Genomic DNA, 24,576 nt, shown 5'->3' with positions numbered 1-24,576 from the left:
TTTTTTCTGGTCAACTTCCAGTGAAGCCAAATAAATATTAAGCTCAGCAGTCTTCACCTTTCAGGAGTCTGTGACTTTGCCTCTGTGCCTGACACGATGTTAAAAACCAAAGCCTAGCAGAGCTTATAAATCCCATAGGGAAGGTGCCTTTTCTAGACTCCAGCTACCTGTTAGTTTTTGGTCCTGAAATTTCCATTATATTCCTGGAGGCTTTTTTTTCAAATTAATTAATTTGACTGTGCCGGGTGTTAGTTGCAGACAGCGAGATCTTTAGTTGCAGCATGTAGAATCTAGTTCCCCAACCGGGGATTGAACCCAGTCCCCCTGCGTTGAGAATATGGAGTCTCAGCCACTGGACCCCCAGGAAAGTCCCTCTGGGGTCTTAACTAAGCCTTTTATAGGATGTTTGCTGTGTGTCATCTAGAATTCCCTGTGGTTTTTAAATCACTTTTTCACAGGTGTGATCAGAGACAGAATTTCAGTAATAAATTTTTGAGAACAGGAAAAGAAAAAAAAGAATGCCACTTTTTGGACTGTCTTTCAACAGACAGCTGTAACTTTTTTTCTCTAGGCATGGCCTGAGGCCAGGCTTCCTCAGACCTATCTTCCCCAGCTGCAGCCTCACGTGTCTTTGCATTTGTTTGCTTTACAGATATTACCTCCATCTGATTCTTATATCCTCCTATTTATACATCTCTTTGCATTTGTTTGCATTACAGCTATTATGTCCACTTTGATTCTTATATCCTCATATTTATACTCCCCTCATCTGCTGCATCAGCTTCCCTAGTGGCCCAGATGGTGAAGAATCTGCCCACAGTGCAGGGCACCTGGGTGTGATCCCTGGGTCAGGAAAATGTCCTGGAGTAGGAAATAGCAACCCACTCCAGTATACTTGCCTGGAGAATTCCATGGACTGAGGAGCCTGGCAGGCTATGGTCCATGGGGTTGCAAAGAGTGGGACATGACTGAGTGACTAACACTTTCACTTTCATCTGCTGCATACCAAAAGTTTCCCACAAATATTGCAGGCATCCACCCATCCACAATGAACACTAAAGAGATCGTGTGCCTCTTTTGTTGTGGTTTATAATTCAGACAGCATCCTCCATGGGATGGAACTATGCCTTGCCCACACATGCCCAAAGGTACTAACTTTCACTTACAGCAGAGTTGAGATTTATGAAGGAACTCAACTCACCCCACAGTAGACACACAGGAAAGAACTCAAGCCAGAAGGTGAAATGTGCCCACGCAGCTGGAGTTGGCTGTAAAGCAATATCAGAGATACCCTAGAGTGTATTTAAAAAATCCTGGGAACATTATTATGGGCTATGGGTCGTGCTTTCAAATATCATTTTGTTTTAATAAGAGAGGGAGAGATTACTTCCAGGGAAGGAAGACTGCAAAGCTTTGTGAAGAGTTGTCATCAGGGGTAAATATGATTCCCCTAGAGGATTTGGGTGATGGCATTAGATGAAAGTATTCCATGTAAGGAAAGCAGCGTGAGTCAATCCAAGGCGTGGAGAATCACGGGGCGTGGAGGGATGGGTGAAAGGAACTACAGGGTTGGGCTGGAGCCAGACCGTTGGGTGTCTTCCGCGGTCCAGATGGTGACACAGGGGAGCCACTGAAGATGCTTACTCTTTCTTTATTTTTCCTGGAGAATGGTGGAAGAGCTATTTTGAGGGAGTTTACACTGGAAAAAATGTTGTTTCTCTGAGGAGGTTTTTCACTGAACAAAACTCACTTTTATTGACCAAAGACAAAACTTTACAATCACTTGAGGAATTTCTGGCATCTTCAGGGCTGTAAGGGAGGTGATTTTTTTTTTTTTTTATTTTATCTGTGTGGTCATTATGGTGTCAAATCTTCCACCATCTCATAAAGTCAGTCCCATCTGAGGCTTTAAGCCAAATTGTCATCCATGTCTGGACATGGCCCTGCAATAGAGACTAGCAATTTGGTTTAAATTGACAGGGAGGCCTGGCTTGCTGCGATTCATGAGGTCGCGAAGAGTCAGACACGACTGAGCGACTGAGCTGAACTGAACTGAACTGAATGCAATATATAGCTCAAAAAAACTGAAAAATTAACTCTATTTCCATTCTGCTTTAGCAGACAAGCTTCTTTGGCTTCTATTTGAATTTATTTTTTGGTGATTCATCAGTGGCATAGTGATAAAATAATATCCTGTGTTCTTCCTCTTGCAGGACGACTTTAATAAAGGGTGAATCACACAGAAATGGCCTTTCCCTGGGGCTATGTGTTGGTATCACTGACTGCTGAGCTGCAGTACAAGGAATTATTACATTCCTTGGATAAAGCATCCTCAATTCCTACCCTGACCCAAGAAGCATACTCACTGGGGGAGAACTTTTTTTTTGCTCCTCCTCATATTTTGCTAGTTTTCTACCAATTATCTTATTTGCAGTTTTCCCTTCTAATAGTTGCCATGTTCCATTAATATTATTTTAATGATCAGGCTACTCCTTTGTACCATCTTCAAAAATCAGTGAGAATCATAAATGAGGAATATTCTGTGTCTCCTCCAGTTAAGATGAGCTTCTGTGGGCATATGTTTTTACTAAGGAAAAGCTGATTATATTTTAATACTTTGTTGAGTCTTGCCTACAAAATATACAATCTATAGTCAGACATTTCAACTATTCTCTCATGGAAATGTACAATTTCCCATCAATGAAAAAAGAACAGTAGTAAATATTTTAGAGGATTATTGAGAAGGTCAAAGGATATAATAGTATCCGACTAGTTAACATCGTACTGACAATGGAAAAGGGAATCAGCAAACAACAGCAGTTAGTGTTCTTAAGTGGCATGGAAATCTCCCTTCGTAGCATGAAACACTAAATTCCTAGCAGTAGTCACATTTGACATTGTTCTGTCACTAAGTCGTGTCCAACCCTTTGCGACCCCATGGATTGCAGCCCACCAGACTCCCCTGTCCTTCAGTGTCTCCTGGAGTTTGCTCAAACTCATGTCCATTGAGTTGGTGATGCCATCCAACCATCTCATCCTCTGTTGTCCCCTTCTCCTCCCAACATAAATGGGTCCCTCGGTAAAAGGTTGGGGCATTAGCTGGACACTAAGTATTCAGTTTTCTGTATTTTAAACTGAAAGTTTGAAAATCAGTTCCCATTCTGGTTTATACTGTTCTTTTTAGTCAGTCCTTTGCAACTTTCAACAAAAATGCAAAAAAGTAAAAAATTCTATTACAGAGAAGATTACTGCCAGAATCTGAAATAGGAATAGCTTCTCATTCACTATCCCACATCTGGGACTAAACACTGGACCATTTAATGACTGATATGTAGATTCGTTCTTGCCCCACTGCCCACCTCTTGGGTACAACTGCCTACTTCTGCAGAAGACTCTGTCCAGCCTTCCCAACATCTTCTCTATGCATCGATGTTAAAAGGTTAATGTCCAGGAAACATGATAGGATAAAGTTAAAAAAAAAAAAAAGCCCTTTGTAGCATTATTCACCATTGTGAAAATTTTAAAGCAAATTTAAAGTCAAATCGTAATAGAATGTCTAAGCAGACTTTGGAAATAATGGCATTATTATAGTTATCAAAGCTTAATTTTTACAGAAAAATTAATGAGGTTAGTCATGCATAACATAAATGATAACTAAAATTTAAGTAAAGAAGCCTAATACAACACTATATTTACAGCTGGGTTCAGTTTCATTGCCAGTATATATAAATCTCTGGGAGAAAAAACTGGTAGAATTTTCAAGTTTGACAACAAATTCTAAAAATATATATACAACCTTTTATTTGAACTGAAAGTAACTTATTTTATTCTTCATACCTTTTGGTATTTTCAAATTTTGTACAATGAATTGTTTCTTGGTTTAAAACAATGGAGGCAGGTTCAGTTCAGTCGCTCAGTCGTGTCCGACTCTTTGCGACCCATGAACTGCAGCATGCCAGGCCTCCCTGTCCATCACCAACTCCCAGAGTCCACCCACACCCATGTCCATTGAGTCACTGATGCCATCCAACCATCCTATCCTCTGTCATCCCCTTCTCCTCCTGCCCTCAATCTTTCCCAGCATCAGGGTCTTTTCCAATGAGTCAGCTCTTCACATCAGGTGGCCAAAGTACTGGAGTTTCAGCTTCAACACCAGTCCCTCCAATGAACACCCAGGACTGATCTCCTTTAGGATGGACTGGTTGGATCTTCTTGCAGTCCAAGGGACTCTCAAGAGTCTTCTCCAGCACCACAGTTCAAAAGCATCAATTCTTTGGCGCTCATATAATTATGCATCAGTAAAAAAAAAAAATCTCATTTTTTTAAATGACAAGAACATTAGCTGGTAAATTGTAATTGAAGGAAAATATGGATATAGATATAAGGGATATGCAAATTGTATAAGACTCAGTTACATAATAAGACAAATTTTAGTTTATGACTTATAAAATCAGCTTTATTGAAATCAAGCCATTACAATTAAATTTTTTTACAATTAAATATTTATTGGTAAGCAGCTATCAACTTTATTTTCAAGGCATTAGAGTGTTAAGTAGTCACTAAGTCATGTCTGACTCTTCATGACCTCATGGACTGGAACTTGCCAGGCTCCTCTGTCCATGGGATTTTCCAGGCAAGAATATTGGAGTGAGTGGCCATTTCCTTCTCCAGGTTGCCATTTCCTTCTCCAAGAGTATTAAATAAGCACTACCAAAACAGAAGCAAAGGGATTTCTCTGGTTATCCAGTGGTTAAGACTCTGCACTTCCAATGTATGGGGCATGGGTTTGATCCCTGCTCAGGGAACTAAGATCCCCCATACTATGTGGGACAGCCAAATAAAAAGAAAAAAAAAATAGAAGCAAGACTTTGAAATTTATGTTTGCAATAGAAAAGAGCAGACAGTATAATTTGCAGTAAAGCTTTCTATTTGTGAACTTGGAGTGAAGATAAACAAGAAATCAAAGCCCATTAAAACAGAGCAAAAAATAGACAAACTCCATTTCTAAAATGTAGGGTTTTTTAGTATGCAAAAATATAAGCACTTTATTGATTGATGCTGCTTTCTATCTGAAGCCAAATAGAAAACCCTTCTTCTTGAGCATAGGTATACAAATAGATAGTAGGAAAACACGGAGAAATTCCTGTGTAAACTCAGTGGTATCATGGTTACAGAAGTTTTCTTAATAAACCCTCAGTTTTATTTCACAATAAGACATACCTCTGTTCTCAGGAATACTGTCTATTCTGTATGTTACTAAATCTCTATTGCACCCAAAGTAAAACATCAACTTTCATCTGCAATTTTATAGCTCATATTTGCCATTGAAATGCATCATTCACACTAGGAAAATTTAATATGACTGACATTAGCAAAATCACTAATTAAGAAATAGGGCATAAATACTCCAAGAAACTTGACAGTGTGTTCTATGAAGGAAATTAATTCAGAAGTCTCCTATTTGCATAAATCTCCAGGTCTCATTTTCACAGCTGTTTGTTTTGTCAGCTAGATGGTTGCATTTCCGAATTATTTTAACATAATCGCTGGGAAATATATACCTTTCAACTAAAAATATCATACTCTGCAAAAAAGATTGTTAGGGCGAAAATATAAGTTCATTCAGTTCATCTCAATCTTTTTTCTTTAAGATGAATGTTTCTAATATAGAAACTTTAACATTTAAGTCTGAAATCATTGAAATATTTTTATTATTAAAAGACAGTTTGTAATTTTAGATCCTCACGAAAATGAAAAGGTTGTGTCCTTTTCATTTGGGAAAAATGATAATGAGTGAAGCTTATTTTAGCAAAAAAGAAAAAATCCTGGAGATGTCTAATTTTCATTAACGAGCTGAGCATAATATAGAGTTACAGATACACAGTCAGTACTGTACTTGACAAAGGGGTAATAATTTTAAATATGATTTAGTCTAGCATATTGTTTCTTTTAGCAATTTAGATAAGGATAGGAGATCAGCAATGACTAGATCTTAAAGATGTCTTGTTATCTATAATGTCCAAAAACACAGAAGGAATTTGAAATCCACAGACTCCAGCCTAAAGACCCAGCAACACCGCTTGCTACCTGCAAGCTTGAGTCAATCATTTAAGGCCTGCATACTTCAGTTCCTCATCTGTAAAATGTACAGTGAGTAACACAAGATTATTGTTAAAGTCACTCTAAATAATGGACAGTGAACAACCTTGGGGGCTGCTAAGCACCATATAAATGCTGGTCGTTGTTCAGTGCCTCTTCTCATGTTTAAAAACAAGATTTAAAAATATTGCCCTGAAAAAAATCTGTACTTGCTGTACAAATCCATGGTTTTGTCCACATGGTCAGTTACACTGTTATACATTAGAAGTTAACCCAAGCATGGCCATTTGTAAGAAAAGTGATGATCAGGTATACCTACATCCACTTTCGTAACTGGAAAAAGATGCTCTAGATTTTGCAAATGAGTTTCTCCCATCTTTCCTTTCACTCTTGAAATTATATTTAAGTGTAGACTCTACTTAGAGTAATTTGCTGCTGGAATAAGCATAACATTTTGATTTCTGCTTTGCTTCTAATTACATTCAAGCTCATTTTGACATTTAAAGCCAATTACATTAGTCTAGATTCAGTGAGACTTTCCCATAGTAGTCTAAAATTTGACCAATGAACAGACTTCCCCCCTCTTTTAATTCATTTAAATGGAATGCTTGGCAACAGGCATATTTTAGAAATAGTAAAAGCAAAATAAATAATATGGGTTCATTTTGAAATAAAAGGAAAAGTACTGCTTGGTCTTTCTTACCAACTTAAAAGAGAGTCAGAATTAATTGAAACCACCAGTTTCAACTTTATTTCCTTCTAAGTCACAAGCAATAAGGTGTAATTGTTTTACAAAAAAAAATTAACATTTTTAATGTTTTGCTTCTATTACCAGCAAGGGTAGTTGATCTCAACAGATCTCAAATTCCAAGAGAATTCATGCATAGAAAGAGTGAGTGAAAGTCGTTCGGTTGTATCCAGTTCTTTGTGCAGTTAGCCCGCCAGGCTCCTCTGTCCATGGAATTCTCCAGGCAGGAATACTGGAGTGGGTAGCCGTTGCCTTCCCAGATCTTCCTGACCCAGGGGTCTATCCCAGGTCTCCCACATCGTGGGGAAGATTCTTTACCATCTGAGCCACCAGGGCAGTCCGTACGTAGAGAGAGAGAACTTCAAAAGCTTTATAACCTGAAAGTCACTAATAAATCTTCAAAACTCTCCAGGCCCTACAACAAAACTCAACCAATATTCGATTTAAGATTCTAATATATGTGATGGCTTAGAGCTCACCCAGCTCTTATTTTATTTAGCTCCCTACTTTTAGTCCACTTACCAACACTGTGATTTTTTACTTTTTATTCAATAAATTCTCTTGTCCCCAACAGCACTAAAAGTCAACTTATAGTAAATATAGTGTCAAAACATTTCGTGTTACCTTATTCTATAGTTTTTATAGTCAAGGTATAGTCTGAGTAAATAGACTAGAAAGCATGTTGTATAAAATCAAAGTTTTCCAGTTGACGGCCAGTACCAACTAAGACAAAGCAGAATAGTAGACATGGGCTTCCCAGATGGCCCTAGTGCTAAAGAATCCACCTGCCAATGCAGGAGATGGAAGAGACGCCGGTTCAATCCCTGGAATGGGAAGACCACCCGGAGAAGGAAATAGCAACCCACTCCAGTATTCTTGCCTGGAAAATTCCATTGACAGAGGAGCCTGGTAGGCTACAGTCCATGGGGTTGCAAAGAGTCAGACACGACTGAGTGCACACACTCACAGGTACACACACACACACACACACACACACGCACTCACACACAGAATAGTAGGCACTTACAGGCAGAAGTTATCTTTGGAGTCAGTTCCAAGATGAAATAAAATGATGCTATCAATATCACTGTCACACTTTCATGTATCTAAAGGAAATATCTTCTTAAAAATATAATCCAAACTCAGCCTCTGTGACAGCAGAGCTCAACACTTGGTACTTTGCCTCTCTACCCTGAAACTCATGGAGGGCTAAGGTCTTTATCCTCCGCCCATTCAGCCTCTATATTTTATTTTTTAATATTTATTTATTTAATTGCGCCTGTGTCCAGTCTTAGTTGCAGCTCATGGGATCTTTCCTTGCAGAGCACCCTCTCTGTAGTGGTGGTACCAGGGCTGAGTTGCCCCACAGCAGGTGGGGACTTAGTTCCCCGACCAGGAATCGAACCTGTGTCCCCTACATTTTGCAAGACAGATTCTCAACCACTGCCACCAGGGAAAGTTCTTCAGCCTCTGTTTTAAACGGCTCTCGTTTGACTGTCCCTTCTGGGGAGGGCATCTCTTGACAGTGAGGACAGAGATGAGGTGGACAAGGTTAGCTCAGGTGAGAAGTTTTGCAAAGCCTGAGGCTGGACAGTGTGGGGGCCTCTTTGCAGGCCAAGGTGGAAGGGAGCCTGTTTCCATATGGAGCTGGAGTGGTGCAGACCTGGAGAGTTAGATTCACCTAGGAGTCAGCATGCTTCCTGAGAGTTTGGCAAAAAGGGGGATGGAGTTTGCAGGGCTGGAAAAAGTGTGTTTGAATTAATCGGCCATGAAGCTCCATCTAAATGAGACAAGGAAAATTGAAGTAAAGAAATGGCTACTGCCAATGGCTTTAGCATTAATGGCAACTCACTCCACTATTCTTGCCTGGAGAATCCCATGGAGAGAGGAGCCTGGAAGGGGTTGCGAGAGTTGGACATGCCTTAGCAACTAAACCACCACCACCACTATGATTTTACTCCAGATTTCAAATCCATAGTATTTGTGTTTATGGATAACTTAGTTTAGTTGCAGTAAGTGGTGACTCTTAAAGAGTTTTTATTTACTGTAGGTTTTAAATATTGGACTGTACCGTAGCAGTCGATCAGTTGTGTCTGACTCTTTGCAACCCGTGAACTGGAGCCCGCCAAGCTCCTCTGTCCATGGATATTTCAGGCAAGAATACTGGAGTGTGTAGCTATTTCCTCCTCCAGGGGATCTTCCTGAGTCAGGGATTAAACCCACGTCTCTTATGTCTCCTGCATTGGCAGGTGGAGTCTTTACCATTGAACCACTGGGCAACTTTTAAATACATATAATGTCATTTTTCTTGGTTTTCCCCAACCCTTAACTCTCAGTAAGACCTTGATCTTGTCAGTCATGATTTTTCCAACCAGTGTACGTTTTGAAAATTTAACTCCAATGTTAGGTAGGCCCAACACTTACTATATATTGATGTCATTTTAGATATTGTTAAAACTTTGAATCGTTGAGAAGTTTTAAATGAAAGAAACTATACAGCAAAATATTAAGTCATGCAATCAGTGGTTTTTTCTGCTGTAAACACAAGTTCTCATTTAAATAATTAAACAATTGCTGGTCCTTTGGGGATTCCTTGGGTCCCCTTGGGTGTTGAGGTCCCCCCACCGCATGTCTGGCAGACGCCCTAGCTGTGAGGAGACACCAGATCCAAGTCCACCCACTCCTCTGTCTTGGTTGGTAGGTTTTTCAGAAGATACAACTCCTCTGCATTTTATTTCAGTGGGAAAAAAGAAACAAGGAGACTGAGTAGGTGAATGATTAAGGCAATTAAAACTGAAGGAGGTGTCACTTTTACACTCCGTGAATACTGTCACGGAAGATCTTCTATTTTATGGCTGATTGGTGGTAAGACACAGCAGGGACACCCTCCGTAAAAAGGTTGAGCTACTGTATAAGTTGTCAAACCAATTTCATTTTGAAGGCTCATCTTCTGCAGAGAAAGAGTTCTGGAAACCCACTAAAGATAGATAAGATACATGCAAATTATATTGTAAAAGGAAAATTGAATGTCAATAACCTGAGTTGTATTCCTCACCACATTAAAAAATTTTTAATGTCAAGATTTTTTAAAGTAAATACACATTTTGCATATATTTTAATATGCAGTAAAACTATATTAAGTATAAGGTAATTTTTATGTCCAGCAAAAATCTGTACCTGAACGTTCATAGCAACACATAGCCAAAAAGTGAAAACAACCAGAATACCCATCAACTGATGAGTAGATAACATGTGGTCTGTCCATCAGATGAAACATTGTTTGGCAATAAAAGGTAAAGAAGTGCTGATACAGAACCCTGACCTCGTATTATATGATTCCATTTGTAGTAAGTGTTCACAATAGGCAGATCCATGGGGACACAAAGGGTATTGTTGGTTGGTGAAGGATGTGAAAGGGAGTGATGGGGAGTGACTGTTTTGGGGGAATGATGAAAAGAGTCTTGCCTTAGTTGTGAGGAAATGAAACCGCTTAATTGTCTGCTTCAAACGGTGAATTTTACTATATCTCAACAAAGCTGTTACTTTTAAAAGTCTAAAAAAAGAGTATTACCACCTTCCCTAGTCCCTCACACCAGTCACTCCTAAAGGAAATCAACCCTGAATATTTACTGAAAAGACTGATGCTGAAGCTGAAGCTCCAGTCCTTTGGCCACCTCATGGAAAGAGCTGACTCATTAGAAAAGACCCTGATGCTGGGAAAGCTTGAAGGCAGGAGGAGAAGAGGACAACAGAGGATGAAATGGTGGAATGGCATCACTGACTCAATGGACATGGATTTGGGTGGACTCTGGGAGATGGTGATGGACAGGGAGGCCTGGTGTGCTGCAGTCCATGGGGTGGCAAAGAGTCGGACACAACTCAGGGACTGAACAACAACTGACTTTGCCATGACCCCTAAGTTGCTCCTGCTGAACTGCAGAGCCAATCCCATTCATTTATGTGCCTCCAGATCCTACTGCTAACAGTGTGATTTTTCCCTGTAACTTCCACTTGAAATTCATTAGAGATGTTTTTGATTGATTTTTCTCTTCCCTGATCGGCAGGGTTGTTTGTTCCAGATCACGTCCTCTGCAGCTGGCCCATTCTCAGGTTAACTGCTCATCTCTGATTCAATTAGCTGCAGTCAGACACCTGCAGAGTGAACAGGGTCTGACCTGCATAGGGATGGTTAATATGTGATTATGTTATTAGACACAGAAAAGAAAAGGCACTTGTAAACAAAGTGCTTACCCCTAATTTACATCTGTAAGATTGGATGTGAGGGGTAAAATAGCAAAAATCACAAATCTTCTGTCCCAAACACGTGCAGAAATGAATAAAACAGTTCATTACCAGCCTGGAAAAAAATGATACCAGCAGTCACCCCACAAAGAAAAGGCCACAATTTCATACCATTATCTTTGAATAGCAGCTACTAGGAAAGAAGGAGGGAGAAATAGAGAAAGGATCAGAGAGAGAGAAAGTGTACTCTAGGTTCATGCCCAAAGCCTGTTTTCCAGAAGTTGAAAAGAAATTAAATTGGAAAAGCAAATCCTAAAATATGTGCTCATCTCCCTCAATTTGAGGAGCCTCAGGCTCCAGGCTCAGTGCCCTGGAAAAGACATCAAGAATCTCCCACAAGCGTAGAAGTGATTGATTCACCCCATTTTACCAAAGGCAAGATAAAACGCTGGAGTTTTGTTTTTTTTTTTTCCATTTTTCCCAGTTGGGAAGAAGGCTTGTGAGTAAAAGCAAAACAGTCATAATTTCTAAACACTAAGGCTCTTCCATAATAAACAAAAGTTCAGCAGAGTGAAAGGAAGACGAGAAAAGAAGAAAATTGAAATCAGGAGGGAGCAGGAGATGGGGAGAAAGGCATCGGGGAGACCAGCTGTCCTCTCCTGGTACCCAGAGGTCTAGGACCAACAGAATCGACCTGTCTTTGTTCTCACCTGGAGTCAGTGGGGTGCAAGTGACGTGGAAGGAAGCTGATGGGCTTGGGCAGCAATAAAAATTTCCAGAATCTACCCACAGTGGGGAAATGTCTGAGTCCTAATATTCCAAGCTTAACTGTCCATGGCCTCAGCCAATACTTCTCTCCCTGCAAACTGTTCTGCTCGTACTGGGACCACAAAACATAGAAGAAAACGTAGTTGACAAATTGAAACAGGATTCTAGTGATGGACATGGGAATCCCAAGTGGCTCAGCAGTAGAGAACCCACCTGCCAATGCAAGAGACACAGATGTGAATCCAGCCCCTGGGTTGGGAAGATTCTAGGATTCTTGCCTGGGAAATCGCAAGGCCAGAGAAGCCTGGCAGGCTACCGTCCATGGGGTTGCAAGAGTCAGACACGACTGAGCTAAGGCACCACCAGTGATGGGCAGGAGCTTCTGGGATCCCTTTCTGACATTGTATTGGAGGGAATAAACGATCTAGATAAGGAAGATTCAAATGAAGGCTTTGCATTTGCAGCAATATGGATGGACCTAGAGATTATCATCCTAAGCAAAGTCAGTCAGAAAGAGGAGGACAAATACCATATGATATCACTGAGGCGGAATCTGAAATACGACACGGATGACCATCTCTATGAAACAAAAGCCAGCTCACAAATGGAGAATAGACTTGTGGTTTCCAAGCTGGGGGTAGAGGGGAGGGCAAGGGAAAGCTTGGGAGCTTGGGATGAGCAGATGCAAACTATTACGTACAGAATGGATACACAACAAGGTCCCACTGTAGAGCACAGGGAACTATATTCAATATCCTGTGATAAACCATAATGGGAAAGAATATACATATGTATAACTGAGTCACTTTGCTGTTCAGCAAAACTTAAACACACATTGTAAATCAACTATACTTCCATAAAATAAAACGAAAAAAGAAGGCTTTGACAGTTGTGGAGGTAATTAGTCCAAATTAAAACAGTAGTAAGAGGACTCCAAGGAAAATGTCTGAGAGAAAGAATAAAAAGGTTTCTGGGTAATCGAAGCCTCCAGTAAGAACATCTGTAAGAGAAGAGAAGTGGAATTTACGCCAGACAATCTGTAAAAATCCGTGGGAATCTGGAAGCAATTTGAAGTAGAAGGAAGAAAGTCTATATTTCTTTCCCCAAGGAACTTGTGAAAAACAATCAGAAACTCTCAACCAAAACAAAACTAAACTAAAAATTGTATAAGAACACTGCGATTCCAATAAAGTGAATTAAACTGGGCCAGATTCTGAAACCTTAGTGAAAAGTAAGGGGCCTCCACCTAATGCTTGAATATCTATCTTCTACTACCAAATGAGTCATAATATTTGGAATCCTGGAGAAGGAAGTATTACCCTAGGACATTACCAGGATAACATTATTACTTAGCAATATTTTCATAGGCAACTCATTGACTATCCATCTATTGATTTTACCAACAAGCATGGAGGACCCAATGATAACTGAACAGCAAAAATGTAAATATGGTTGAACAGAGTATAGTAATAATAATTCACAGCATCTCACAATACATACTTGCAGGTGGCTGAGCTGTGCAGAAATGAAACTTTTTTCTTCCGGAACTCTGAAGAGTAGAGGGTAACCCGATGTTCTTGCTCACATTGCTTATCTCACAGCAACAGATTATAAACCCATAGCTCCGTGTTCCCAAATCTTCACTGAATGCACAATGGCTGAGTGTTCATGAAAGCTAATGCTGTAGATGAAAACAAATGAAGTAGGTTTCTGCCCAAGAAACTGAAACCTGAATTTCTGGCCTCTAGGTACCAAAGATGAATCTACTGGATTTAATCACAAGTTTCCCTGTCACTTTTAGGGAAAGAAATCCACGTCTAGGAAAATTCCTTTTGCCTTGGTAGATGTTTTGACTTTTCTCCCCTTTCATTGAGCTGTTTGGATGTCCACACACTTTCACACTGGTGACGTCTCTGTTGAAGAAGATACAACAATATGTTTTTGTTTTTTTTTTCTGTGTGTGAGATCTTAGTTCTCCAACCAGGGATTGAACCTGTGCCCCCTGCAGTGGAAGCATGGCATCTTAACCACTGGACTGCCAGGGAAGTCTACAATCTAATATTTTTTATGTGAATCATCTTCAGAACTTGTTTTCCTTGCCTTCAGATGTAATAAATATTCAATAGAAAAAAATACAGGGGAAAAATAATCTCCCTCAATGATAGGTCTGGCACACTTATGACATTAAACCATGTGTTGAAAAATTCTCTGAAGCATTTTTAAGATGAATTAAAGCTAATACTCGCTTAGGCACCCCCGGCAAGGAAAGTATTAAACTGTCCTTGTTGATGCTGTGCTCAAGAACCAGTAACAACATACTTCTTGCTTTCATAAACAGAACACTTTGTAGGGTGATGAGACTATAGAAAAATTAAGTCAAGAAGAAGTTAAATGTTTCACACATGGACTAAGGCTCAGAGGAAAAACCCGTCTCCTACTTTGAGATTCATTGAACAATTCATTGTTCCTTTCTTCATACAGACCCACTATGTGCTGGGCATTGAACATTGCACTTGTAAAACAGTTTATTATCCCTAGTAAAGAAAACTGCCAAAAGAGCTTACTGTGTGATCAGGTCTGGGAAGTAGTAGATACAAGACTGAAGGCAGGAAGCAGTACTTGGAAAGAGTACTTGCTTTGAAATCATGATTCTGTTACTGCTACAAATTAATAGAGTGACTTTGGGCTAATTGCCTGATTTAAGCCTCTTTTTCTTTATCTTCAAAAAGAATGAATCAGGTTAGATTATCTTTCGAGTCCATTTTGCCTCTAAGATACTATCAGCATAACAGAACTCTTATCAGGTTCTGTCCATCTTTCTATTATCCTGGACTTTATTTCTTGGAATCCCAATACTTGAGAATTTGATTTATGTCTTGCATTGTCTTGAAGTCTATAACAGTTTCTTTCAGAGTCATTCAGTTCCAATTGTCAGCTTTCCCAGACGGCATCGTAAGTTCTTGAGAAGTTCTTGTTTATTGACCACCAACGTGTACAGTGTACATAAACCAGAGGTGGATATATAAGCATATATTTAATAAGAAAAAATGTATAGGAATGACCCTAACCAAAGATCTTTGCAGAGAAAGAATGAGTCTTTGAACTTGGTTGGCTTTTGTTGAGTGTTCTTTTTAATTTAATTCAATTTTACTTTATCTTTTACTTTATTTTTGATCTTGGGGTTTCTTCCATGGTCTTGACTCTGCTTTGAAAAAAAATGTTTTGAATTATGAAAAAATGTGATCATTTTTATGAAGTTGCTTAGTATTATATCATTTTAGAAATATTTCTTTTTCAGAGTCATGTTTTTAACATAACTGAAATGATTTGATAGATGAATTCTATAAAAATAAAATTAAGATTATTATTCTTATTTGCCTTTAGACAATCAAATGTAATTTGCTATAAAAATAAGTTGTGCTTGACAGCAAAAAATAAAATAAATTACACTAATCCCTTGGAAACATTAAATAGTTAGCTTGCTAAAAGGTAAAAGCAATAGAGGCAACAAGCAAGGTTTCCTGATTTTTTTCTAATTTGCTCAGCAGTATTTACCACCAACAGGGCCAATTTTAATGCAAGGTAATTATTTTAGTTTTCCACATTGAATAGGTAGATATCAGACTTTTAAGATCTTTGCTCTTAGTTCTTTCTTATCTGTTGAATGAAGGCTCTTCTTTCCCTCCTGCATTAATAATACTGAGATCAAAGTCCTAATTTTAAGTTGCATGCAAGTGCAAGGCTGGTGTTTAATCCCTCCATTCTTTCCCTCTGTAGGCATTCATGTCCATGTTCCAGATCCTTACCCAGGAAGGATGGGTTGATGTCATGGACCAAACGCTAAATGCCGTGGGACACATGTGGGCGCCTGTGGTTGCCATCTATTTTATTCTCTATCACCTCTTCGCCACTCTGGTGAGTTTCAGATTTCTTTTCAATTGTCTGACAATTCATGATGGGATGAACATCAACAGGTTTTTAGTCTGTTGTCAGTTTCAGAACCAGAGAACCGAGGTAGAGGAGTCCCGTTGGATGAGAGTCCCTTCCATTCTGTCTATGAATCGAAGAATTACTTGAGGGACTAGACTTCAGATTTAAGTAAGAAGTTGTCTCCAGCAAAGTCAAGTGGCTTGCATGAGGGAAAATGAGACAAAACAAATGGCAGTCCCAAGTCCGTGTGCTGACTTAACCATCTCTAAACATCCGCACCCTCGGTGATCTAAGAATCAAACCGGAACTACATTATTATTTTTTCTTTATCGTGTAGAGACACTCTCTTTGGTTTTGTTGCAGCCTCTTCACAGCTGTAATTAAACTGAAAACAGAAGCTGGAGACCTCAGGGTGCAGCCAGTTAATTAGAAACCAGCTCAGTGTTACTGCGCTTTGTGTGACTAAAAGAAACACATGGGGAAAAACAAAACACATGTCTGTGAATATTGTAAACGGTGTGATGAAAACTAAATACCAAAATCCAGGAGACATTTTCCTCTGTCACAAAAGCAGATTTTTCTCTTCCATGTATGTCTATTAAAAAGAAAAGAAAAAAAAATATGAAGTGTGGCCTGCATCCTAAAAGGATATAATCCTTAGGTCTTTCTAATGCCAGATATACGTCTCCACACAATACATTTGTATATATTTAAGAATCAAATTTAAGCTCTCATATTGTGCTAAAAGTTCCAAGGGAAAGATACAGAATGTTACCGTTCATTAGGACCATATGAAATAAAAATAACTGCTATTCTTTATTGAGTGGCAAAAAGCTTTATAATCATTTTATTCCTCATATTTGGGACAGTCAGGTTAGGTAATAGTCCCACTTTACAGATGATTAAACTGAGGAGTTAATTTGCCCAGTGTCACAAAGAGTATTAACACTAGAGCCAGAACATTCCCAGGCCAGCCTGGTCTCAAAGCCCGTGACCTGGCAACTATTTATTGCCGCTTCCCTAGATTATGAAACTTGGCATTGTCACTGAACATGTCTGCAGCAAATCAGACCTCTGCCCAAGAACCACTAAAATAAAATCCATGCGATCCCTAAGGCCCCTTCCAATTCTAAAATCTATGAATCAAGTAAGTGCTGGACAAACTACGTATATTAGACTAGACATCACATTTGCTATATGCAAAGGCCTTCCAGTCAAAGACTGGGGACTTCCCTGATGGTCCGGTGGTAGAGATTTTGCCTTCCAGTGCAGAGGGTTCGGGTTCAGTCCCTGGTCAGGGAGCTAAGATCCTGCATGCCTCACAGCCAAAATACCAAAAACATAAAGCAGAGCAATATTGTAACAAATTCAATAAAGACTTTAAAAATGGTCCACATCAAAAAAAAACAAAAAACAAAACTTTAAAACACATAAACAAAAACACAGACTTGTCCATCAAAAGGTGTATGAGGCTACATTGTGGTGTGAAGAAAGGTCCTGGGCTCAAAAAGTGGAATCACATAAAAATACTATTGGCATTTTTTGACATGGGATGACTTTAAAAATACTCTCACACATACGCACAAAGAACACTGAGTGGTAGGAATGGGTGTCAGGCTTCTAGAGACAAATCTGGCTGCACCTGTGTTGGCAGACCCTTGCCCTGAGGTCTTTGCATCCTCCTTCTTGGGATCTGTGTCATTCATTTGTTCATTCATTCACTTACAAACTCAGCTAGTTTTTGTTAAGCAGTTACTGTGTGTTTCAGTGGTTTGCCAGGTGGTGCTAGTGGAAAAGAACCCTCCTGCCAAGGCAGGAGACGTAAGTAAGATAGGCAAGTTGGATCCCTGGGAAGATCCCCTGGAGGAGGAAATGGCAACCCACTCCAGTATTCTTACCTGCAGAATCCCATGGACAGAGGAGCCTGGTGGACTACCTGTCCATGGGGTCGCAAAGAATCAGACATGATTGAAGCAACTTAGCATGCACGAATGTGTTTAAGTTCCTTTAAAACTATGGAATACCTTCGAGACTATTGATCATTGGTTAAATTCAGGATAGATGGTTGAAATCATCTATGTATGGGAACAATCTGCTAATTGTTATTCTGTTAAAACAATATAATCTCATTCTGTCAGCCCTGCAGAGATTTGATTCTTAAGTCAGAGACTAACACAGTAATATGTAAGCAGGAAGAAAAATGATCTAGCCTAGTAAATTAGTTAGCAAAGTAAATTTTTTCAAGTGGATTTCTACAGGAATCACTAATATAGTGAAATAAAATATTAAATCTGGTAACAGATTTCTTGGACAGTCTGAATTTTCCTTATTGTGCCAAAAACGTGACTTTGATTGTGGAACCCTGAAGCACTTCCAGGGACTCCTGAGATTCACTGAAGCCTCTAGGAATCCACAGAACATAGCTTGAAAACCCGTATCTAATTCTACACCTTCATTCTACTGATTTAAGTGTCTGCCCAAAACACTCATTGTAATTTTTCAAAACTTTTAAAACTGAAAATTGAAAGTGTTTGTTCTTTTGTTCATAATCTTTTCGAATCTCTAAAAAGTTGAGAATTTAAAAGTCTAGCAGGTAGCACAGTGGTAAAGAATCTGCCAGCCAGTGCAGGAGACGCAGATTCCATCCCTGGGTCAGGAAGATGCCCTGGAGGAGGGCATGGCAACCGGCTCCAATGTTGTTACCTGGAGAATCCCATGGACAGAGGAGCCTGGTGGAGTACAGTCCATAGGGTCACAAAGAGCCGGACATGGCTGAGAGCGAACACACGCGCGCGCACACACACACACACACGTCAGTGAGGGCAGTCTGTTAAATATGGTGGAGTTCAAGACTGCAGACTTGAAGTCCAAAAATCTCGATTCAGTATCTGTCTCTGCCAGTCTCTAGATGTATGACTGTAGAAGAATCAGACAACTTCCCTGATCTGTTTGTTGTGTTATATCTGAAAGTGAGAGTAGTAAGACCCCAGCACATCTAACTTCCAAGGCTGCCAAGTACATGTGAGGTGAGCTTGTATTTTTGAGGGTGCTTTAGCCATGGTCTAAGAGGATGATCGTAACGATCACCAACCCTGAGTTTCTTCAAGTTTAAATAAGATGGTATGTATTTCAAGCTATATCTTAATAAATACTAAAATGTTATTTCAGATGTTCTTAATTTGTAAAATAAAGTACTATTGATCAGTTTAAAGCATCATTTATGCCCGAGTTTGTTTCTCTTTTGGTCTTCCCCACACCCATTCTCCCAGACAATGACTTTGATGAATTTGGTATGAACCCATCTTCCAGTTTTTAAGTCATAGTTTACTAAATTTAGCATACTATCAACTTTGTTGTTGTTATTGTTCAGTCACTAATTCATATCCAGTTCTTTTCGACCCCATGGCCTGCAGCACACCAGACTCCTCTGTCCTCCACTATCTCCTGGAGTTTGCTCAAATTCATGTCCCTTGAGTTGGTGATGCTATCTAACCATCTCGTCCTCTGCCACCCCATTCTCCTTTTATCTTCAATCTATCAACTTTAAAAAGACTCATATTTGGTGTAATATTAACAAAGTACAATTAAAGTACACACATAGATTGCAAGATACATCCCAATTTCAGATTGTTAAAAAGTGAAAATAAATGTGCATCTGAAAATCAATGGACTGCAGTAGTTTTCCACATTTATACATACCCATTAAAATATATAATGTTTTAAGTCATCTACAGACATTTTTATACCCTTGGTTTTTAAGATCAATGTGACATTTTCAGTTTGAGGAGCACTGCTCCAGAGCATGCCTGGCCCTGTCTGGAAGGACATTCCTGTCACTGCTCTAACTCCACCCCATGCTGAGGCCAAGTTATGTTTGATCATGTGTTTCCCTCCTTACAAGGGTTTTCCTGGTGGTTCAGATAGTAAAGAATCCACCTACTATGCAGGAGACCCGGCTTTGATCCCTGGGTCAGGAAGATCCCCTAGAGAAGGGAATGGCAACCTACTCCAGGCCTCTTGCCTGGAGAATTCCATGGACAGAGGAACCTGGCGGGCTTACAGTCCACGGGCTCACAAAGAGTTGGACATGACTGAGCGACTAACATTTTCACTTTTCCCTCCTTACAAGTGATTAGGAATAGCAATTTTCAAAATAAATAGAATCGATACGTATATGCTCGGTTTAGTTTTTAACCAATTATTGTTTTTGAAATCTTTTCATCTTAATACACATAAAGTTAATTCAGGCATTAATATATAATATATATAGTCATATAGTAGCAGTCCATTGGCTGAACATGCCATATTTGCTTCTCAGTTTCCTTCCTGGAGACACAACTTAGGTGGCTTTCAAATATTTTGGTCTTATATGTTGCAGCAAATACATTTGTACTTTGTGTCCAGTTGTGCAAGAATTTCTTTAGGGTATTTGGTTTAGTCGCTAAGTTGTGTTCGACTCTTGCAATCCCATGGGCTCACCAGATTCCTCCATCCATGGTATGTTCCAGGCAAGAATACTGGAGTGGGTTGCCATTTCCTTCTCCAGGGGAACTTCCCCCACCTAGGGACTGAACCTAAATCTCCTGCCTTGCAGGAAGATTCTTTACTGCTGAGGACAAAGGAAGCCCTTTAGAGTATATACCAGCAGGTAGAATCTGGGATCCTGGTTGCTGCCCAGATGGCTCCATGGAAGTGAAAGTCACTCAGTTGTGTTCAACTCTTTGCGATCCCATGATCTATCCAGTCCATGGAAGTCTCTAGGCCAGAATACTGGAGTAGATAGCCTTTCCCTTTTCCAGGGGATCTTCCCAACCCAGGGATTGAACCCAGGTGTCCCGCATTGCAGGTGGATTCTTTACCAGCTGAGCCACCAGGAAGCCTAAGAATACTGGAGTGGGTAGCCTATCCCTTCTCCAGCGGATCTTCCTGACCCAGGAATTGAACTGGGGTCTCCTGCATTGCAGGCGGATTCTTTACCAACTGAGCTATCAGGGAAGTCTCTAAATGACTCCATAGCACACTCTAAAACTAAATTTTCAAAATTGCATGTGTTGATTTTATACTACCCCAAAAGTCTAGAGACTGAAGTCACTTCCCCAGGTCACTGGAGATTCCCTTAAGCATTATCGACAATTGCTTTATTCTCCTGTATGTCCTCAAACTGACAGTTATTTTCGTGAGGTCTATCAAGTCAGCCCAGTTTGATTCAGCACAGTTTTCCTGAATCTCAGCCACTCTGTATAGTACTAGCCTACATCCTGGCCTTCGTTGGGAAGGCTTAATCTGTGTTCTCTGAGCCTACAACTGGTAGAGAACTTGTACTAGTAAACACAAACCAACAACAGATAAAAGCTATTATCATAGAAACACTCAGGCGTGCTGTGTTTTTGATACACATGATAAACATTTGCTTCCTGATCATTCCATATCAACCTGATCTGAAATTTTTTAAATATTGGCAGTAAAACAGCTAGAGATTGTTTTTGGACAAACACACAAATATGTCCATGGAGATGATAGCGTGTGTTATACGTGCATCGCTACCCTTCCAAACTGAACAGTTGTAAGTTAAAATCTCGATTTCATAACTCTCTCTTTAGGCTTGAGTTTAGCTGAAAAAGAACATTTTTGCTAAGTTGTATGAGTTTTTTGTTTTTGTAAAATACTGCAAAGCATTTTAACCCAAATTGCAAAAAAGAAAAAAAAAAAGTCTACATACATATACATCCTCTGACTTAATTTTTATCCACACTGGCCCATGGAGCCACACAGCCTGATTTAGTCTTCTCAGGGACAAACAAGCATGTGCCAAGCAGAGAAAAAAAAAAAAAGGTTTGGCTGTAATTTCTGGAATAGGAAACAGCAGGCTCTTCCATCGCCCCCTGGGGGCACCAATTTGTCAGCCCACAGTGAAAATCAGGCTTAAGTGTACAGCAGACGCATATTTATAACCATTATCTACTGTTCCGTAAAATGTCTCTCTCATCCACCAGGTATGTATTCTGAATTTCTGTCTGTGACTGATTGCAATTTGCCCAATGCTTATGAAATCCATCTTTTCCCCCCACTTTTGTCAATGATTTGGGGATAAGAATGATAAAAGACTTAAGCAGTTGAAAGACTCCTTATTTTTCAGTGTTTTTCACTTTATTATTGTTTCAAAGGAAAGCCCTGTGATGTGAATACTGAAAGAGAGAAAATGTAATTAAGCGCTCATTGTGGATAGTCTTTTTGTTACCTTTGAAGTGCTTACATTAACACAGCAATCTCTTGATTTTGCTTCTGTAGCGGCAGCTTTCAGAGAATAGTCATGTTTTGCTGACAAAAATGGGCCTTCCAAAGTGTAAATTAAATAACTTGATTTTATAGAATTCATTTAAAAGTGCATCTGTGTTGAACATTTCTCATTTTGCATTGCTCTGATTACATTTGACTTTTCATTGACCTATATGAAAAATGAAATAGTTTCCAACTACAGCCTTCAAGGCAGCTTAGGATAGTGTGATAATGGTAAAAAGGTAATGAGGAAAAGAAATGGTAAAAAAAAAAAAAGAAAAGAAAAGGGAAAAGAAGGCTGCAAGATGACGGGGTATTGCGCAGACTCCTGCTGTGTTTCTACTGTATCCTTGAAAATAATTTAAAAAGAAATTACTAATGAAGTTCACTGCAGAGAAAGAAATAAGATTAAAGGTGACATTTCAGCTAAAAGGTTGTCTTTAAGCTATATTAACAGAAAAAGAAAATCATAAAAGGAAACTTTAGAAAAGAACTGGAAATGAAAAAGAAAGATAGGGCGGGTGCAGAAGTATACGCAGTTGGAGAGAATTCAAAACAGGATATGAAGCGACAGAGATGGAAATTCTCAGTCATGAAAAGCCATTCTAAGATAGTGAAGCCACTCTTTTGAGAAAATACAGTGTAACTTGGAGCAGCCTGAGTCAGGCTAACCTAGCCTCTCCCTGCGGTGGAGAGAACAAGAACCCTCGTGTGCTGTGCAGGGTGGTCATGTCACAGCAAAACTGAGGGACATAGGACACTAAAGAACACACTGCTTCACTGGTTGAATTTCACTAAATGCATTGTGGGTAAATGGAAGAAAACCAAGTTAATACTCTGTGGTTCAAAGTTTCACACCTAAACCGAGCAGATGCCTCAGCTCAAGTGCACCTGGCTTTTTTTAGTAGTGAGAGGAGTTATAAAACAGAGGTCCTAAGGAATCATGGGCTTCCCTGATAGCTCAGATGGTCAAGAATCCGCCTGCAATGCAGGAGACCCTGGTTCGATTCCTGGATTGGGAAGAGCCGCTGGAGACGGGATAGACTACCCACTCCAGTATTCTTGGGCTTCCCTTGTGGCTCAGCTGGGAAAGAATCCTCCCACAATGTGGGAGACCTGGATTGAATCCCTGGGTTGGGAAGATCCCTGGGAGAAGGGAACAGCTACCCACTCTAGTATTCTGACCTGGAGAATTCCATGGACTGTATAGTCCATGGGATCACAAAGAGTTGGACACGACTGGGCGACTTTCACTTCACTTTCAAGGAATCACAGTAACTGAACACTTGCTGCCACGTGAGGACGGGCACCGTTGCTTTGGAAGCCTGCTGAGCTGGAGGGTCAGTGCCCCACCAAGAGGTGGCTACATCGTTCATAAAAATTCTAGGAAGGAGACTTGCCAGGGTTGCAGAGATCTGTCATTTCCCACACTGAATGCATGGTCAACGCTAAAAATACCTTAAGCATAGGTGTTATAATCTGAGAAAATCTGAGAAAAACTAAAGAATTAGATGCCTGGACAAATAGTTATTCTTTACTTTTTCATGAAGATCAGTGATTCATAATATATTGATCATAAAATAAGAAAATGGATATATTATTAATACAGTCATTGTATATTACATGGTAGGACAAATACATGTGTTGCATATTAATATAATGTGATATTACAGATCTGTTGCAAGTAGTGAGTAGCCAATGCATGAAAATATAGATGTGAATTTGAATTTCTTGTTTTAAAGCACTGCACATACGGAATACCATCATGTTGAGAGTATGTATGTGCTTTATTTAACAAAGCACAAGAGGAAATGAAGGGATATATCATGAGCCTTTTGCCCTCCCTGAAATTGCATCTTGAAGAAAAAATAGTGATTTAGATTTCCATGCCCCATTATAAATTTAAATATTATATAAGTTATAAAAAAAATACATAACACACACAACAGGTTGCGTAGTTTAGAACTGGCAAAGCAAAAAGGGAAAAGGGTTTCACTGCAAATGATGATGCTTTTGTAATTCAGTGTGACAGATCCCTCTAAAAGTTCTTTATTGTATCCGTAGCATCGACTATAAACCTGTGAATCTCATTTAATGGTGGTGGGTAAGTCACTCAGTCGTGTCTGACTCTTTGTGACCCCGTGGACTGTAGCCCGCCAGGCTCCTCTGTCCATGGGATTCTCCAGCCAAGAAGACTGGAGTGGGCTGCCATGCCCTCCTCCAGGGGGTCTGCCTGCCCCAGCCTCTAACCTGTGTCACTTCTGTCTCCTGAATTGGAAGGGGGCTTCTTTGCCACTGAGCCACCCGGGACCTCCCATGGTGATGGAAACCCTTTCGTCACCAGGCAGGTGGCACTGATAGACATTGGCTGAAAATAAGGTTCAGATGTCAATGTAGTGCCCTCAGATTATTAACGAGCCTCACCTCAGCTTTCTGTGAAAGCAGAACAAACAACAACAAAAGGCAGCGCTGAGAGGATTGAGGAAAAGTTCTTGCTTTCAGAATTAAGCTCT

At 39.8% G+C, this 24,576-nt stretch overlaps 1 protein-coding gene across 1 annotated transcript in view; it reads left to right on the top strand.

Moving 5' to 3' along the window:
• NALCN (sodium leak channel, non-selective) overlaps positions 1-24,576 on the top strand; it is a 297,953-nt gene that overhangs the window by 154,398 nt on the left and 118,979 nt on the right. The window contains exon 14 of the mRNA XM_040267414.1: positions 15,635-15,772. Within this exon, the coding sequence (XP_040123348.1) occupies positions 15,635-15,772 (138 nt within the window). The remainder of the gene's footprint in view (positions 1-15,634; positions 15,773-24,576) is intronic.

The sequence above is a fragment of the Oryx dammah genome, unplaced genomic scaffold, assembly GCF_014754425.2.
Source record: "Oryx dammah isolate SB20612 unplaced genomic scaffold, SCBI_Odam_1.1 HiC_scaffold_24, whole genome shotgun sequence".
NCBI classification, from domain to species: domain Eukaryota; kingdom Metazoa; phylum Chordata; class Mammalia; order Artiodactyla; family Bovidae; genus Oryx; species Oryx dammah.
This window is presented reverse-complemented; position numbering and strand designations above follow the sequence as displayed.